General features: G+C 45.6%; 1 protein-coding gene across 2 annotated transcripts; it reads left to right on the top strand.

Moving 5' to 3' along the window:
- Positions 1-2,413: 2,413 nt before the first annotated feature.
- slc29a1a (solute carrier family 29 member 1a) lies at positions 2,414-17,642 on the top strand. 2 transcript variants are annotated; one of them, XM_018740238.2, is made up of 13 exons: positions 2,414-2,575; positions 10,270-10,351; positions 10,429-10,510; positions 11,039-11,193; positions 11,721-11,860; positions 12,268-12,402; positions 12,509-12,606; positions 12,858-12,939; positions 13,236-13,312; positions 13,606-13,708; positions 14,488-14,573; positions 16,028-16,227; positions 16,505-17,642. In XM_018740238.2, exons 2-13 carry the CDS (start codon positions 10,323-10,325, stop codon positions 16,614-16,616), a joined length of 1,299 nt encoding a protein of 432 aa, XP_018595754.1. In that variant the 5' UTR covers positions 2,414-2,575; positions 10,270-10,322; the 3' UTR covers positions 16,617-17,642. The 2 variants fall into 2 exon arrangements, with proteins under 2 accessions (XP_018595754.1, XP_018595753.1); XM_018740237.2 differs by having other exon boundaries at positions 2,416-2,575; positions 13,606-13,714.
- The last annotated feature ends 398 nt before the right edge of the window (positions 17,643-18,040 follow it).

Raw genomic sequence — 18,040 nt, 5'->3', positions numbered from 1 at the left:
CCTTAAACATCACACACCTTCATGTCTTCGTTTGACATGATTATGTCCCAGACGACTTACAATGTTGGGTTTTTATATTAAGCTGTTTACAGAAATTTAAACGGCTGGGTAATTCAGCTCATCCATCCTTGCAGTTGGGTAACGGTATCAGTTGAGGGTAAGTACCTCAGTGGACTATACCAGGGTTAGGGATTCAAACCTGGATCCTTGGACTGCAAAGCCTTCGAACCACAATTTGTCATCTTCATCTCTCGACTGATTATTCATAATGTTTTCGGGCACAAAACTCCGGCTCTCTTGTGGAACCCATGGGGAGCTCTGAAATGTTAGCAGGACCTTCAGAGGAGTTGCACGCTGAGAGGACTCTTGGTGTGTTTGTACATTAAAGTGGCGCTTCCGACTCGTGCCAAGTGGGAATTCGGACACGGACGAGCCGTGAGCGGTGCCACGCGCACTGCGCCGTTGGGTTTTATAAATGGAAATGTCTGGAATTCAAAACATCTGACCACGCTCTCATGTTACCTGGTCTGGATTCGCTCAGATTAGTAAAGAACACCGCTGTGCAGAACTTGCCTGCCTTTCAGGGTAAAATTCAACCATGAATTTAAGAGCAGTGGCTCAGAACGCAAATTGTTCGAATGGTTCATACATAAACTCACTTCTTTTGAACCTTGGCACTTGTCAGGACGACTAAGACGGGGCGTCTGTTCGTAAATCAATTTGTTTGTAACACCAAAATCACCTACACCCCTAATTCAGAGTCAATAAAGTTTTAATAATAGAGATTTTGCTTCATTCATTCTCTGGTTAAGTTCTCTAAACACTAAAATTAATTCAAAATTACTGAAAATAGAAATATGTCATCTCCGCAAACCACCTACCCAATCACGACAGTTGACTGATTCATCCCATAAACATATGCATTATTTGTCATCTTGCTGATCACCAGCGCTCATGAACACCAGACATGAGCTGTAGACACTGTGGAAGTCAGTTTGATCAGTGCGGTCACACATTCCTATTCTCTTTACTGTTAAAGTCCAGCCAGCCATGTAAATACAGGTCACTGAACTTAATCAATAATAATACAGCCATATAATTAATATAGTATAGTATAATAAAATACAACTAATAATAATAAATAATTAATCTTTGGTGCCATACATTGTTTTCATTATTCAATAATGATTATATCAATCATTATTTTCTGAAAATAGATCGCTGTAAAAAAATGCAGTTAGAAATAAATAAAGAGGAAAAATTATTGTCTTTGAAAATTCTTAACATGCGTAATCCAAACGGTCAACATAGGTAAACGGTTTTTGCCTCTCCTGCAAAACGTTGCTGATGGAATTACAGAGCAACTGAATTTATTTGCTCTGCGCTATGTTATTGCTTTCTTAACCTCATCTGCAGTGAAGACCAATTACACCTGCAGCTTATTTTTACTACAAAAAGGAAATAGCTGCGAGCCACAATTGCCCTTTGAGATGCTGAATTTCCAGGGTAAGGCCCTTGAGAGCAGACCTCCTGCTTAGACCCGTGACACAGGCAGTGAGAACATTTGCTCAGCTGAAGTTTGACCTGATACACTTTGACAAAGACATGTTTTACCCAACAGTCAATATTGGGGCTTTGAACAAGAAAATCTATCCACCGCCAAAAAGGTCCCAGATGTTCTTCGGACAGGTGTGGGGGAGGGGCTCTTTCGTCGTTTACATTTCCCTCGGATCGCCACGGTGATTTACCCTCTTTCCTCCTTCCTTTATCTGCAGATAATCAGCAGTCTGGTCATGGACAGAGGAGGAGTCCTTTGAAGTGCTGATGTGGTCAGTTAGGATAAATGGTTCTGATTTGAATGGGGGGGGTTGGGGATCAATCAATGGGCAGGAGAGCAGTTCCTTCAGCTCCCCTCTCAGGGTCTTCCTAGGTTTTACTCCAGATAAGCAGGTTTAAGTTGTTGACCGTTAAAGTTATTCGATATCGGGCCACGTGTATCCATTTTCACAAGGGTTCCTACACATGGTTGCAGTGTCGGCCCAGCGGGTAGCACTGGTGCCACATGGCGTTGGGGCTCTGGACTCAAGAATGGGCTCAAATCTGCCCTAAATCTCTGAACATTCGTGTTCAAAACGTCATTAAAACTTTTCTCATCGCAAACATGACAGAGATTACTGACTCATAAACATAGTCATCTTTCCAAAACAATCAGAGTTTAAAAACAAGTATGAACAATCGACGTTTTAACTAAGAACAAAATTTGGGACTTTAAAGCCGTTCATATTTTAAAACGGTGTTTAACCCATAAGAAAAGTACCTTAAACTTTTACACTCGTAAGGTTTAATTGGATTTCCAGTGTTAACTCTGCGCTGGACACGGCCGAGCGCGTTATGAATCGCAGCAGATGAGAGAGACGGTGAGATGAGTGACACGGGCGCGCGCGCTCGCACGCACTCACGTACACAGTTATCGTCGTCCCTAGCGACGCCCCCACGCGCCTCAGCCTCAGCCTCGCGTCGCTGGTGTCTCGCGCTCCACACGCGGCTCGTGCACTGCGACTGACGGACGCGCCCGGTGAGTGCTCCGCATTTACCGTGTTTACACCATCCTCGCGCACTCCGTCGGCATCAGTTCGAAACGGACAGAACAGGGAGCCGCTGACGCTTCATCAACTTCATAGATATATTCCTCATAATTGCTTTTGTCACGCGAAATGTCAATGTGTGTATTTTAATTTAATTTCAACGTCGTGACATCCGAGTTCTTCAGATTTCACATTTTTGCGATGTTTCCATCACTCTCGTTTTATTTGGAATAATCGTGTCGTGTCGGAGAAAATGTATAAACTCGGTCGTTGTTTCCCCTCAAGTTTGAGTTAGAGCGAGAAGAAGACGGTGTGTCACTGTGTGTGGAGGAGAACGTGTCTGAGCTGTGTGTGTGTCTTTTTTTCTGAAAGGACGCGTTTTTAACTTTCTCATTTTCTCAACGCACGGGTCTGGATGTTTTCTGTAAATGTGCGTTACGGGTGTTTTCCCGCCAGCAGCAGCGGGGAAACATTTAATAATTCAATTTTCCCGCAAAAAAAATTCAAGTTCGGCGCCAAGAGGAGGAAGTCATCGAGTGTAGTAAAAATGAAGGCACGTTTGCGCCAGGAAGTCCGCTAAGCAAGGAAGGAGCAGAGAAACTGTGAAAGCTGGTGTGAAATTAATAGTTTTTTCGAAAAATTATTTTAATGTGCTATTAATCGGTAGATTATGTGTCTGTCGAAGCCGCGTGAGTGACAATGGACGCTGCCTGTGGTCGCGCGCGTGCTCTCCCTCTCGCGCGCCACGTGCACAACCCCGGGCGGGCGGGAAATGAAAGCGCGCGCTCTTTATGTCTCTCATTCATTCGTTCGTTCCGTCGCGGGTTACATCATGATGTTGTAGAACAGAATCCCACCCCAGTGTGTGTACCCGCGTGGTTCTTGCGGCAGCGCCACACACGCGGGCACCGTCACGCGGAGGCGCGCGCCGGAGCGTGACACCAATTTAGGGACACTCCCCGTTTCCGTCTCCGCGTGGCAGGTTTCGCGAGCGGTGGAAAGGGGCGCGCGCAGCGATACAGAACGCTCCGATCTCGCCCCCCCCCCCCGGGAATAAATATGAGGTTTTATTGCACGGCCTGGTGAGGCACCAGGTCGAAATGTATTTTACATCAGCATTGAGGGGGAGAGCATGGTGTGGTATGGTACCTGTCACTGACAGTACTCAGTGGAGTGAATCACAAGGGGGTCCAAATTAGGTTCGCTGGAGCACTGGAGGGACCGGTTCCCCGCTGTGTGTTGCACTTAGATGGACAGTCGTATTTTTTCATAACCGGTTGATGGCTCTCGATAATTTGGTGGAATCTGCTGGCTGATGGGACCTGCCCTTTGGATGTTCAGCATCACCCCTGTCCTGCAGCTCTGTCTTTCAACAGGATGTCTGACAAGACTCGGCGAATCACCTCCCTGTGATTCAATGCCATCTAACTTGTTGCATCCTGCAACTCGCCGCATTCTTCCTCCTTTGGGGTTTATCGAACGCTGCAGTAGGATTTTGATTTAAGTCCCAGAAGTGGTTGTGCTACACTGCCTTTGAGCAAGAAAGCTAGCCTGAACTGCTCCTGTAAATCATCCAACTGTATAAATGGGTAAAAAATTGTTAGTGGCTTTGGATTAGTGAGGTTTAGATAAATAATGAAGCTGATTACAAAAATAATAAGCCGGAAACCTTCTTGATTGCAGCCCGCCAGGACATTGTATGGGTCAGGAGATGGATCCTGGCCTACAGTCAAGGATTGTGTGAGATGATGTGCCCTTCCTTGTCATGTCTGATGAGAGTGACTATTTATGGTCCTCTGATTTTAAAGTAAAAATCAGGAAAAGCTTGAAAATCAGAGGCCCATTTATGGCCCTCTGATTTTAAGTGAAAATCAGAAGAGCTTTTCTTGATTGACGCAAACTGCTGTTCAAAGTTCATCACCCCTCCAAGCACTATGGAAAATGTTTACAATAACTGGACTTTTGGTTGTCTTCTAAGCCGCAGCAGCTTTTGCTGGAGCCTGAAAAATGGGGAACTGAGGCCTTTGCGATGCTGTAAAGATAGTATTGGGGAAAAGGGAACATAAAAGTGCAGTTGTTGCAGGGAAACTGAACGGCCATGTGATTTGAAGTCTTGATGACAATTTTCTATGCTCATATTTTCTGCAGACAACTGAAAAGCAGCTCTTTACTATGTGTGCGCACTGTCCAGCACGTGCTGCCAGAGGAACCTGGCAAAATTACACACGTTGACTGAAACTGCTTATCCCATGCGGGGTCGCGGAGAGCCGGAGCCTAACCCGGCAGCACAGGGCATAGGGCTGGAGGGGGAGGGGACACACCCAGGACAGGATGCCAGTCTGTCATCACAAGGCACCCCCAGCGGGACTCGAACCCCAGACCTGGCAGAGAGCAGGACCCGGTCAAACCCGCTGTGCCACCGTGCCCCCCGGCAAAATTACATAAGAGAAAAAATGTTTCAGGAGTCTTACTGTGTACCATCTTTGAAGTGTAGTTTCTACCAACAGAGCTTCCCTCTCAGCGTCTTGCAGTACCAGGGATTCCAAGGAATTGGCATATTGCACCTTAAACCCAGCGGCATGTGCCATATTAGGGCCATTACAACCATTGTTTTTTTTTTTTGTGCAGGAGGAAAAGACGGCACTGTCATTTTAAGGCACACAGTAGTTTTCTAGTTACCGTCTTAATTTCGTCAATGAGTGCAGCAAGTCCCACGTACACTTTTTCCCTCTAATTGCTGACTAAAACGTTTTTTTTTTTTCCACATCTTCTCAGACTGGATTAATAGGGCACAGCATTATTCCTTTCACTGCTCTCCAGTTTTTTTTCAATTCCAAAAGCCTCCATTGTTGGTTCGTGTGAAAGCTGCGATTAGTCTTGAGAAAACTTTGTCTACAATTATGTCGACTTGCAGCTTTGAGGAAGTTTTGGGCAGGTTGAGTTAAATATTTAGTCTTTGACCCAAGTAGAAATATTTTATGTAGGAATACTGGCCCATACTGGTGTAGGGATGTTTCAGATTACAGCAAAAGCTACAGGGAAAAACAAATCAATACGATGCAGGTCAGTTTAATTTCCAAGAAACCAACAAGAATAAGACTTCATTACAGAGCTGTTACCAGCATGTTCCAACACAAGGTCTGTTACGGACTTGTCGTCAAAGGCCAAACGGTCTATTTCTGGATCCTCCAGTCACAGCTGAGCCACAGTGGCATGCACCGGGACGCTGTGGGAACACGATCCCAGGAAGTGGTGCAAATGGAGGTATTTCAGAACATAGCCACAGGGTGGTGAGGGCCTGTGACTGGAGCCTGGAGGCGTGACACTATGCAGCAGGACACGGGACACTGTGCTTCCCCTTCTCTCCACATTTAGCTCCAAAGCGGGCTTACTGACAGCCAGTGGAGCATAAGTCAACAAGGGATTGAACCTGAAAACTAGTCGTGATGCTGTTCCATTCTGGTTTTTTCCAGACTTAAAGACAGCTTGTACAGCTGGGGTCAGTTTTCCCACACTGACAATACAGTAAAGTATGTCAATGCACTGTTTGTCTGCTACAATGGTGGGCCAATGTCTGCGTGCTGTGGCACTGGATGGCAGGTTTTCACAAGCCACACAGGCTTTATATCTCAAACACAGGATCAAAACCAAACCAGTGCTGTAGCGCATTCAGCAAACAAACTAAAGCAACAAAGGAACACCAAACCAAAGAAACGGAGCCCAGGCAAGGCCAACACTGCTTTAAAGTCGTTCTCGATTCCCTTCAAAAGCTCCAGTGGGAGCTTTTCCATCAGTCAGACACCACCTCCTATCTTATCTGTACCAGCTCACCTGCCCCACAGTAGCTCATCTTCAGAGAGTTGATGAAATGACAGCAATACAGTTAGTCCCTGAAACATGAACTTTTGAGTAACAATTTTTTATTGGTACAGGTTGTTCTTGACATGTATTTAGGCTGACATATCAATTGATATGCAGACAGATGGTGATCCTGCATAGTAAGCGTTGCCTTGAGTATTTCAAAAGAGTGGAGAAGATTAAGAAGGTGAAAAGAGTAGGTGAGAAAGCTATAGATGACCAAGTCCCACATACCTTCTACATCTACTGGTGTTGAGCTGTCAGTCAGGTGCCGCATCTCCATCTTCCTTCACCTCCATGTAATACCTCTGGCTTTAAGATGATGTGGAGTTGTTGTCTGTGCTTCAAGGTAAATAACAGACAACATAAATCACATTTTAAATTTCATATAATTGTGTTTTTAGGAGCAGGGGGTGTGGTGGCGCAGTGGGTTGGACCGCAGTCCTGCTCTCCGGTGGGTCTGGGGTTCGAGTCCCGCTTGGGGTGCCTTGCGACGGACTGGCGTCCCGTCCTGGGTGTGTCCCCTCCCCCTCCGGCCTTACGCCCTGTGTTGCCGGGTAGGCTCCGGTTCCCCGTGACCCCGTATGGGACGAGCGGTTCTGAAACTGTGTGTGTGTGTGTGTGTGTGTTTTAGGTCTTACACTTAGACTTTTTCAGGAACAAACCAACTCACACATATAAAGTCTACAGCTACTTGTCCCGAGTGGAGGTCACGGCAAACCGGAGCCTATCCCAGCAACACAGGGTGCAAGCCTGAAGCGATGCACCCCGGACAGGACGCCAGTCCGCTGCAAGGCACCCCAATTAGGACTTTAACCCTAGACCCACCACACAGCAGGCCCTGGCCAAATGCACTAATTAATGAGACACTTCAGGATGAGGAGGATGCCATGAGTGGTTCCCACAGTTCCACACCAGTCAAAGGAACCTGGCTTTCAAGTCAGTCTGTTTGCCCAGTGTCCCACTTTCTTTCATCCCTTTGTCTCAGACATTGCTGAACTTGTAAACTTGAATTTTGAAGGGCATCCATATTATTCGTTAGCATGACTAGCCGCCACTGGAATGTGAAGTGTTTTCCTGTGACTTAGTGAAGCCTGAAGGGAATGTGAGGTCATGAGGTGAACTGGCCCTATGGAAGGTTTGATGACAAGGTCATTGAGATTCTCTCCAGTGAGCAGGAAAGAGATGCTTCCAGTTCCCCAACTGGATTCTTTGGACCATGTGATTTATTGGGCTTCTCTAACTACACTGGATGTAATAAAATTCTCTGTAAACAAATTGCAATGTATTTGTACAATTACAACCCGGAGGTCGGGTTAGAAATGAAGCAACGACTTCGGCTATCTATTCTGTAATACTACTTATACAAGATTGTACCTTCTGGAATTTTAGAGAAAAATTTCTTGATTAAAGGAAGTCCATCTTATCCTGTGCATATGATATATGGAGATCAAGCATCAAAAATAAAAGCTGATTGATATGCACTTTCAGATATATTTGACACTGAAGTGATAGTCGGCAATGGAAGGAATCCAGCATAAATAAAGGACATGTGACCAAACTCTAGAGTTCACCACACAGAATACTACACATGGTATAAGGGATGGTAAAGATAACTGCCATTGAGTCAAAGTTAACTGCTTGGGTGGTTTTCATCGTAAGGAGGGTGGAGAAGTGGTTTACCGTCACTTTGCTCAGAGAACATCCTGGTATCTTGGGTTTACCGTTGTCTTCTTGGGGGGACACGCAAAGTCTGCACAGAGAGATGGGTGTAACCCACGTCCGGTCCCACCATGTGTGAAACAACCAAACCTGTTACTCACAGTTGTGAAGTACAGATTTCTCCTGCCATATATGGGAGGGTCTACCAGGCCAGGATAATCTGAGATATACTTGTATAAGATGTACAAGTGCACCCCAGCAGCCCACTGGAGCCAGCACGGACTCCCAGATGATTGTTTAGCTTCATTTGCACCGCATACAATGACTTGAACACATTTGTAATTTCTTCCAAATAGTTCTCAGTGGGGACTTGCTGTTCCTTGTCTTTAGCACAGTCAGGGCTGGTTTGGGCATGTGTAGAGAAATAACACACAGTCCCACATGCCAGCTGTCACTTTTACTTAAGCACAGGGTATGAATGTAGCACAGAGACGGGTTATTTCCCAATCAGAAAAACAGGACCAGAATATCCAGTATTTGTCAGTAAAGTTTAAATCGTTTTACGAGAGAACTGAGAACAAGGTGTGGCAAAACTTATTGGCATGATTTTCTGTCACAGTTGAGGAACATCCTTATCATGGTAAACCACCCGCTGCACTGCAACTGACATAAAATGCAATGCAATGGGCTGCCGTGCTTTTTGCTGATGGTGAATGGTACACATCTTGGACGTACTGCTCAGACCTGGGTGCAAAAGTGGCTTGTTTGGGCGGAAGATCACTCGGGCTCAGCCTGCGGTGTGTGACACAACTGTGCATCATTGGCACGTCCAAAAAGGGTGTTTACAGTCCTGTCCATTGTTCCCACCAATAAACTGGTGCCTTGTGGGAAGGCTGTCTAGACATTTTGGTGATGAAATTACTTCCTTTGGTAAAGGGGGTGTCTTTTTTGAGTCGGCAGCACGCTGTATATGGTGGACTGGCCCTGTTTTGCAAAGTACTTCCATCTGAACCACTGTTTAGGTGCTGGGTTCTTGGCCAAGGACAGTGTTGTACGTGGTAAGTCTGGATTATTTGTGTTACTGTGACAAGGGGACAGCCTGCTTTGTTTAGGAAGGCTCTGCCTAGAGTTTCTGCACCTAGTCGTGAGCCCATTTGGTGCTCTGCAAATTCTAAGCGTACAGTCTTTCTTTGCCAAATAAAACGTTACAGCTGCTGTCTGCAGAGGCAACTGCTGCAGTTGTCAAGTAGCTCAATGGAAAGTTAGCGGAGCTCAGCCACCCGTAAACAGGCACCTGGGACCATCGTAAGCTGGGGCTGGTACATGTTGCTCTGAGATCACATCGAGAGAGCTGACCAGACAGCTGCGAGAGGGGCCCAGCTTCTCCAGGGCCCCCAGCTCTGCTCGGTGCATGGGCCAGTGGGGCAGAACCCCCAACCTGCCGAGCGGTCTCCAGCTGACTCGTCCTGAGGGGCAGTGAGTCCCACTACCTTGGGGTGGAACAGAAATGTGGAAGTGGGCCAGACCCCCCCATCTCGTATCAGTTGCTAGAACGTGACCAAGGGTTCAAAACCTGTCAGCCTTGAAAAATCCAGGGAAACGACGTCGTCAGCATTAAGCACGCGTACGCCTTTGTCTGCTTTTGTGCTCATCGGCTGGTGGTTTCAATGAGAAGGCACAGCTGACGGAAGCCACTGGAATCTTGCGGAGGTTCATGTTCGAAAAAACTGACACAACATGATTTGTAACAAAAAAATCGGTTCCTTTTGCGTTTTGTAGTAAGTAAATATATAGAAGAAATCTTAACATGCAGTTTGTTGTGCACAATAAACGGGAATAATAAATTGATGCTTTTGTATGCTTTCTCATTGTTGATGTTTTTGGTTGTGTTAACACAAATTGTCTGCTTACTGGTTCCAAAGGCAAAAGTTTAATATTGTTTTTGCTTTATAAACACCGTAGCATTTAGGAAAATGTAAATTATTGCATAATTTTGACGAGCAGTTGGAGCCTGCAGCCACTTCTCTTTCCTCAAATTCTCTGTGACGTCCAGCTCCGCTGTGCAATGTACGTCTCCATTTGTGGTGAACGGTCCTATCAGCTATCTGTTTCGCAGAGCATGTATAAAAATTTAGTAAATGCATTATGATCCTTTTTGTTCCAGGTTTGACACAAAGCAATTACAGCGCATCGTTCTTATAGCCACCGAGAGGGACAATGACGGCCATCAATGCGCCTCGGGACCGGTGAGTACATTTCTGTCCTGGCGTTAATCGAGAAGTCAAGGCGTTTGTATTACAGTATCTCTGTGTCTCATTGTCAGCTATCATGCTGTGTGGATCATATTCTTCATCCTGGGCCTGGGAACACTCTTACCGTGGAACTTCTTCATGACTGCAACGGCGGTAACGTCCCTTCTTTCATTGCCTCATGCCTGTGATATTTTCCTGTGCTAATGGAGAACCTGTGGAAGATCAGTAGGTAACAAACAGTGGAATTGTAGATGCAGCAGCAATGGTCACTCCCTACTGTAGTACTATAATTGTCTTGTGGCCACCCCACCACAGTGCACCAGTGTTCTGAGTATTTTGTAGGTGGCATGGTGACACAGCAGGGGTAGCACTGATGTCTTACAGTTCCTGGACTGTATGGACAGATGTGGCTTTGAATCTAATTCAGTTTGTGTGGAGTTTGCATGTTCTCCCAATGTTTGCTTGCGTTACCTTCTGGCCATAGACATGTTTCAGACCACCCAAGTGGAACTAAACTTACACTGTAATGAGGAAAGTGGTCAGTGAGGTTGGAAAAGTAATTGAAGGATCGAGAAGTTTGAGGAATGCAGAGAATGACATGGTCGTGAAGACCACCTGATTAGTCCTGACCATCAGATTCCTGAGAGCCTAGCATGTGACTGTCTCCCCGCCACCCCGCAGTACTTCACCAGCCGGTTGAAGAACAGCACCAACCTGACGGCCAGTGAGGCAGTCGGCCGCAACACGCTGGAGTCCACGTTCAACAATGTGATGACCCTGTGTGCCATGGTTCCCCTCCTGATCTTCACGTGCCTCAACTCGTTCATTCATCAGAAGTATGTTTACGCTGGAAACAACGTTGGGGATGTGTGAGGCGGGCTGAGATACTGTGCACTCAACACTCAGTCCTATCCAGGGCATCAAGGGCAGTCCACTAAAATTGAAACTAGTCAACAATTTCGGTAGCACATCTGTTAAGATCTTTATTTTTCTCCTGTGGGCTGTTACTACCCCAAGGATGGGGTGGCTCCTTGACATTTGAAAACAATTAAGTCCAGTATGAGACTGATTACTTATGAGTTCTAACTCTTTCTCATGGCCAGTGCAGTTGCTTAGGGCTTTTACACACAATATTAGCATGTGCACATCTGATTTATGAATACATGCTAGAGAAAAGTGTTTTGCTTGGCTAACTGCCTGTTGCACCACACTGAGCCTGAGCTGAGGGTACAGTTAATAAAGCTGTTGTTGTATTTTGAAAGATGGATCATCTGTGAGCATGGAGAACGAACCACCGCCCTTGTACCCACCCAGGTAGATGACATACCCAGGATGTTTATCTCAGCCCTTTCTTCTCTTCCAGGATTCCCCAGAAGGTGCGGATTTTGGGTGGTCTGGTTGCTATATTCGTGGTGTTCTTAGTGACTGCCATCGTTGTGAAGGTGGAGATATCGCCACTGCCCTTCTATGTCTTCACCATGATCAAGATCGTCTTCATCAACTGTGAGTGTCCACGACTTGCCCCACTGCAGGCCTTTGGGGCTGCGCCCATCCCCCCTCTGAATGAGCCGTAGCTTCTCGTACAAATCTGGAAGAGACCCAACACTCATTTAGCCTCGTGTTTTGATCCATGAGAAATTCCAGGCTCCACATGTTTGTGTTGGGTTTTTCTGTGGCAGTGAAGGTCAACTTCATTTCCTCGAAGGCTACTGTTTGATGTTCACACAGAAATTCCTTTTGCTCAGCAGTGTCGAAGCGCGCTTTGTTTAATCTGACTTTTTTCTTTTAAAAAAAAAATCCTTTTTTCTTGAAAAATATTTGATTGTTGGAGTTGCTTGTCAGGACTGCGAAGACAAAGTTTCACTCTGTTCTGGTCCATCCGCCTAAATGCCACATTCCTCTGCCTCCAGCATTCGGCGCCATCCTCCAGAGCAGCCTTTTTGGTCTGGCTGGGATGTTGCCCGCCTCCTATACCGCACCCATCATGAGTGGTCAGGGCCTTGCAGGCACCTTTGCAGCCTTCTCCATGATCTGCGCCCTGTTGTGTATGTACAGTATATACTCCTGTCTGACTCATTACCTTGTTGTGTTGAGGCCCATCGACCCTCATGCTCCTTCAGGACCCTGACCATTCCTTCATGTTCTCTCCAGCTGGTTCTGAGCTCCAAGATAGTGCCTTTGGCTATTTCATCACAGCCTGCATGGTCATCCTCCTAGCCATTGTGTCCTACATCGCCTTGCCAAAAATGGTACGAACGTAGCACAGCGTACACGATATATACTTGTCACGTCCTGCTTTGAGCGATGATCACTCTTGTTGAACATGTTGCTGCTGAAGAAGGTTCTGGGTAACAGTAATATTAATAACATTTTGCAAACACTCGTCAGTAAAGCCTTTATAGCTGCTTTTCAAGAGCAGTGGCCAGAGTTCCCTTCCTTCGCTGTTCCCGCTTATTTACAGCAGTGTGATGAAGGAGCTCCTTCTTTTTCTGTGCTCCAGGAATTTTTCCAGTATTACTTGGAGACCAACAGCAACCGAGCCTCTGGGGATGAGGAGAACAAGATGGACCTGCTGAAGAAAGGTAAATCCAACATGATTAACTTCCCACAGGCAGTTAGACACATTCTTTCCTTAGACTCCTGTGTAATTCAGACACCTGTGATGTTTTCCAGCAGTTAGCTAAATATGTCATTGTTTCCCCAAGTATGTGTCTTACGTTATCTTATGTTAGCGTAGCCACAATGGCAGGTGATGTTTAGAGCTTTAAGCTTCTCAGCAAACAAAACGCCCTCAGAAAGACATCCCTTTGAAACTGCTATCGTGCTGTTTGGTGGCAAGACTCACTGAGGTCTGATGTGACGTCACGTCTTCCCACAGATCCTGCCGAGAAGATGCCTGTCCTGAACGACGAGGAGCCTGCATCAAGCTCCTCCGTGTTCAGCATCTTCAGAAAGGTACCACGCCGGCTCCAGGCCCCGGTGGGCTCACTTAATACCCTCATCACTGTCTGTAACTGAAAAGACACTAAAAGCTGCCTATGGTGCTGCGTTGATGGCTCTCTAGTACCATTTTCTGTTGCCCAGCCTGTCCTGTTTTCTTAGTATTGTACACATTTCAATCACATGTTTAGGTGTTTCAAGGGTTCCAGAGTAGACTCTTGGAAACACTTTTAGCATAATATAAAGTACTGAGTTGTCCACACCAACGGTGAAACCCTCTCTCCCTCGCTGCTTCCCTGCGTCTGCAGATCTGGGTGATGGCCTTGTCCGTGTGCTTCGTCTTCACCATCACCATCGGTGTCTTTCCCGCTGTGACTGTGGATGCCCAGTCGACTGTGGCAACTGATAGAGGTTGGGGTGAGGAACCGCGTGAGGGAGTGTGCACATCTCTGCTTGTGTGTGCGAGAGTGATGGATGAATCCCTATCGTAAGGAGGTATCTTTCTGTCCGAAGAGCAGTTCCAACATGTGATCAGTCCAAACAGAGACATGCGATGCTCGCTCAAGGCCGAACGGACAACAGAAATGGCCCGAGGGGCAAGACCAGTGTCCAGCTCTTCAGGGTCAAGTTGGAAGCCCACATTTGACACAGACGTAGGAGAGACGCTCCTGTTGAGAGCGGTTCTGCACAGCAGCAGATCCCACATGGAGAAGCCCATACTGATTGTTCTTTGAGAAACTAGAGACAGACCATGTTGTACGCTGTCTGTCCTTCCCTTTGTATGGAGAACTGCGAGAAACTTCATGTGCCAATTTGGCACTGAAATTAAACATCTCAAAGTACATAGGAAATGCTTTTTCCAAAGTTCCCATGGAAAGAAACGTGGCAAATGATCTTGCTTGGGGAAGTAAATCCCAAGTTTACTATAAATTTTCAGAAAAGGCAGATTTACAAGTGAATTTTCCTGAAAGAAAAAAGTGAATAAGTTGTATTTGGACATTACATTGATATAACATTAATTAGATACTTAATGGTTGTGTTATATTTAATATATTTGTTATATTTACTGTCCATTTATCCATCCAGTGTCATTAACCACTTCTAACTGAGGGTTTGTAGCCACCTGCATTATATTTTTACTAAATGTTTAAGTCTCCCTGACCATTTTATCCTTGTTCACTTGTCCACAGCTACGTACTTTATCCCCGTGTCCTGCTTCCTGGTCTTCAACCTGATGGACTGGGCCGGCCGGAGTCTCACTGCGCTGTGTATGTGGGTAAGTTTCAAATCCAAAGCAGTGTCGCTACCCTACGGTTTCCATCGCTGAACCGTTGTGCTTTTCCTCGAAACCCTGCGGGATTTCAGCCACACTGAACTTCGGTCGTGGAATTGGCACGTTGACTTCTCTCTCGATATTATTGCCGTCCAAAAAGAATTTATCCCAGTTTGTAAGAGGAAACAGCCTAATTGCCAAATGCGTTCCCATCTGGCCCATAACCTCCTCAGAGGACAGTGCTGATACCAGGACTTTCCACCAAGAAAAAAAACACGTTTTGACAAAACAACATTCTACTCCGATTCAGTCTGCAGAATTGCCTTCAGGAAAAGATCTTATTTTTCTCTGAAGAATGTATAATAAAAGCACTCTTTTACTGCTTGGATGTGCTTTTGTTTTCCAAGCTTACAATCAGAGCTGTACTTGGAACAGCACACTGACACAGTGACAGGTCCACTGGGGGGTTTTTGTTGATCAAGGACTAAATGAAATTCTGTATAGAATAAACAAACGTAATGGATTCTCTGCCAGAGTGAATCCCAACAGTGTAAACCTCTGTTCCTTGTCTTGTAACTCACTCCTTTGGCTTTGGACACACTCACAGTGCATCCATTAGCGGTAACACTTGCAGTTAACATCACGTTAGACACACTCATGTAGCGGCTGCACGGGCAGAGGCCCAGGGGACACGCAGTTTGCAGTTAGCTATTTGCATTTGGCGAGGGGACATCTGAAAAAAACAGATGCTGTCAGAGGGGAAGAAAGTAGCGGCGACACAGCTGGGACTGTTGAGTGAGTGAGTGTGTGTGTGTGTGTGTGTGTCTGCATGCACATCTGTGTCTCTGACTGAGGGCGGCAACTGGCTACTTAGAATTATTGAATGAATGAAACATTCTGATTTATTGAGGCATTGGGGTCTCCCTTTCCCCACCCCACCCCCTTTCCCAAGGACTCCCAGTAAAGTTAAGGGAACCACAGAGCACAGAACAACCCCCCAGCACCCATCCAGTTGGTTTAGTTATCTTGCGTGTCTGATACAGAAATTGGATTTACACTTGCTTAAGATGCTGAGATAAAGCAGAGCTTGTATCTCTGGATCTCCTTTTCTGCTATTGTGATTGGACTCCAGACCGTAACTCCCAGATGAGCTTCATAAAGGTGAAAGCACTTCTTAAAGCCAAAAGGAGCTTCAGATGGAAGCTGAAAGTTTCTTGTATGCACATAAATAATTCACTTATGTAGATGTTAATATTTCTGCTAATTGAAACATTAATCTGTCTTAGTATTGTGTGTGTATACAGTGCGATTTTATTAGATGTAGAGAGCCAGAACAGTGATGGACTTTTTTCACGAATCAGATGTGTTGTGGGCAGACGAAAGAGTGTTTATGGTTGGTGCACAGATACCGGTGTTGAATGAAGGTGTTCATAGCCCTTACCCTGTTCTCCTTCTAGCCGGGCAAAGACAGCATCCTCCTGCCCATCTTGGTGTTGGTTCGCCTCATCTTCGTGCCCCTTTTCATGCTCTGCAACATCAAACCCAGGGAGTACCTGCCCGTGGTCTTCGAGAACGACGGCTGGTACATCTTCTTCATGGTGCTCTTTGCCTTCTCCAACGGCTACCTGGCCAGCCTCTGCATGTGCTTCGGGCCCAAGTAAGGACGACCTTCCTCGGTTTTTCTGCATTACCTTCATCACTCCCTGTACTCTGCTCTGCCACCTCAGGGCTGGAAAGTCATAAATGCTCATCATTTGCACTGAGGCTCTAGGCAATACTGAGTTTAAAATGTTGAACATAATTTGTTCCATGAATAACTTGATTACACAAGCAAATCTACATCTGATGTTTTCTTACTGCAGAGCACGGAAACAAACCACTCCCATCGTTCCCTGGAAGGTTTCACAGCGTACCTTTGTTTTTGTTCCCCTCAGGAAAGTGTTGCCGCACGAAGCTGAGACGGCCGGCGCTGTAATGGCATTTTTCCTCTCTTTGGGTCTGGCACTGGGAGCGGCGCTGTCCTTTGCTTTCAGAGCCATGGTGTAGAACGAGGGTCACTCCTCCAGTCTCGCGGCCTTGGAGGAACAGAGACGCTCGCAAGGAGGGAGGACCATTATTTGACCAGGTGTTTATGTTTTTAGTCGTGTGCTCTGGAATGAGCTGTGACGGACGTAGTCACAGAGCTGTCCCCGGGAACGCAAAAGCAAATGACTGCAGTGCCTTCGGCGTCACGGATGCCTCGCTACTACTTTTTGCCAGCAGCAGTATATCGGCGTGGTAAACTTAAATAGAAGACAAGGTGCTTTCCCAGCTGTTTTATACTTGCTTCCCGTTCAAGAGGAATTGCGCGCTGTGCTTCACCTCCTCCACACAAACGGAGATTTTGTGGAACTTTTGTGATATTCAGCTCTTTGAGTTTTTTAGAAACAGAATGTGTCTCTAAAATGTATCTGAAGTGAACCCGGCCCTATGGAGATACACACTATAAATATGTAAATGATAACTATTGCAGGGATTCAGTCTGAAGTAGTGCCTATCACTACTTTAAGCGCAGCTGTTACATACAGACATATATTTTATTAGCAACAAAGTGGTAAAAATTATTTTGTGTCATTTCCAGTCACAACAAATACGTGTTCGCCGTATTCTGTCCCTCAAAACTGTTACAGTTCTGTTGAAAAACAAAAGTAAATGTTTAGTTGGCTCCATGTGTTACAAACAGTTGAGCTAAAAGACCATCAGTAAACACTGAGTTTAAGGCAGTCCTTCACTCCTGTTCTGTATGGTGGTGTTTCAGTTATCCCTCAGGCGGATGTGTAAATACAGGCTGCATTGGCTTCCTTTCAAATGTTACATTTATTCATTTAGCTGATGCTTTTCATTTTTACTGGAGCAATTCAAGGTAAGTACCTTGATCAAGGACAGATTTCAAACCTGCTGCCAGCACATTTTACAAAATGCATGTGAAGAAAACAACTGAATTGAAATGGAAACTGTTTTGTAACTCTCTGTTCCTAACACAAGAAGCCCTGGTCTTCTTTTATTACAGTACTGGATAATGTTGTTACAAAACCTAAACCGTAGGGATGTCGGTATTTTTCAAGTTTTATTGTTGCCAAGTGGTGAGTGTCGTTGAAGTTCCAAACAATGAAAATTACTAACAGACTTCCAGTCCCAACTGTTTATAAAGCGAGGAGCCCATGTATTTTCAATATCTTCTGTATAAAACTGAGTCATTTCAAGCATTTCTACAAAAAAAGACTGCCTTACAGTTTTTGATTTAGTGATAAAATGGATTCATTGCTTGTATTGTTTCTCTGTCTATATGCGTCTTGCACTAGAAGTCTAAAATGTTAGTTTTTTTGTTTATGTGAAACTGAGGGCCCATGGTCTTCAGCTGAGTACCTTCTCTGCAGAACAGTGTGGAGCTGGAGAAAGAGGTTTGCTGGGTGTGTCTGCTCTGCTGTTCA

Source organism: Scleropages formosus, chromosome 4 (genome assembly GCF_900964775.1).
Source record: "Scleropages formosus chromosome 4, fSclFor1.1, whole genome shotgun sequence".
NCBI classification, from domain to species: Eukaryota; Metazoa; Chordata; class Actinopteri; order Osteoglossiformes; family Osteoglossidae; genus Scleropages; species Scleropages formosus.
Note: the sequence above shows the minus strand (reverse complement) of the source record. Positions and strands in the feature narration are given on the sequence as shown.

Coding starts and splice junctions, on each gene's coding strand:
- slc29a1a (XM_018740237.2), top strand. CDS start 10,323: ATGACGGCCATCAATGCGCCTCGGGACCG. Junction 12,403..12,508: donor CATGATCTGCGCCCTGTTGT/GTATGTACAGTA, acceptor TGTTCTCTCCAG/CTGGTTCTGAGCTCCAAGAT. Junction 13,715..14,487: donor GGCAACTGATAGAGGTTGGG/GTGAGGAACCGC, acceptor ACTTGTCCACAG/CTACGTACTTTATCCCCGTG.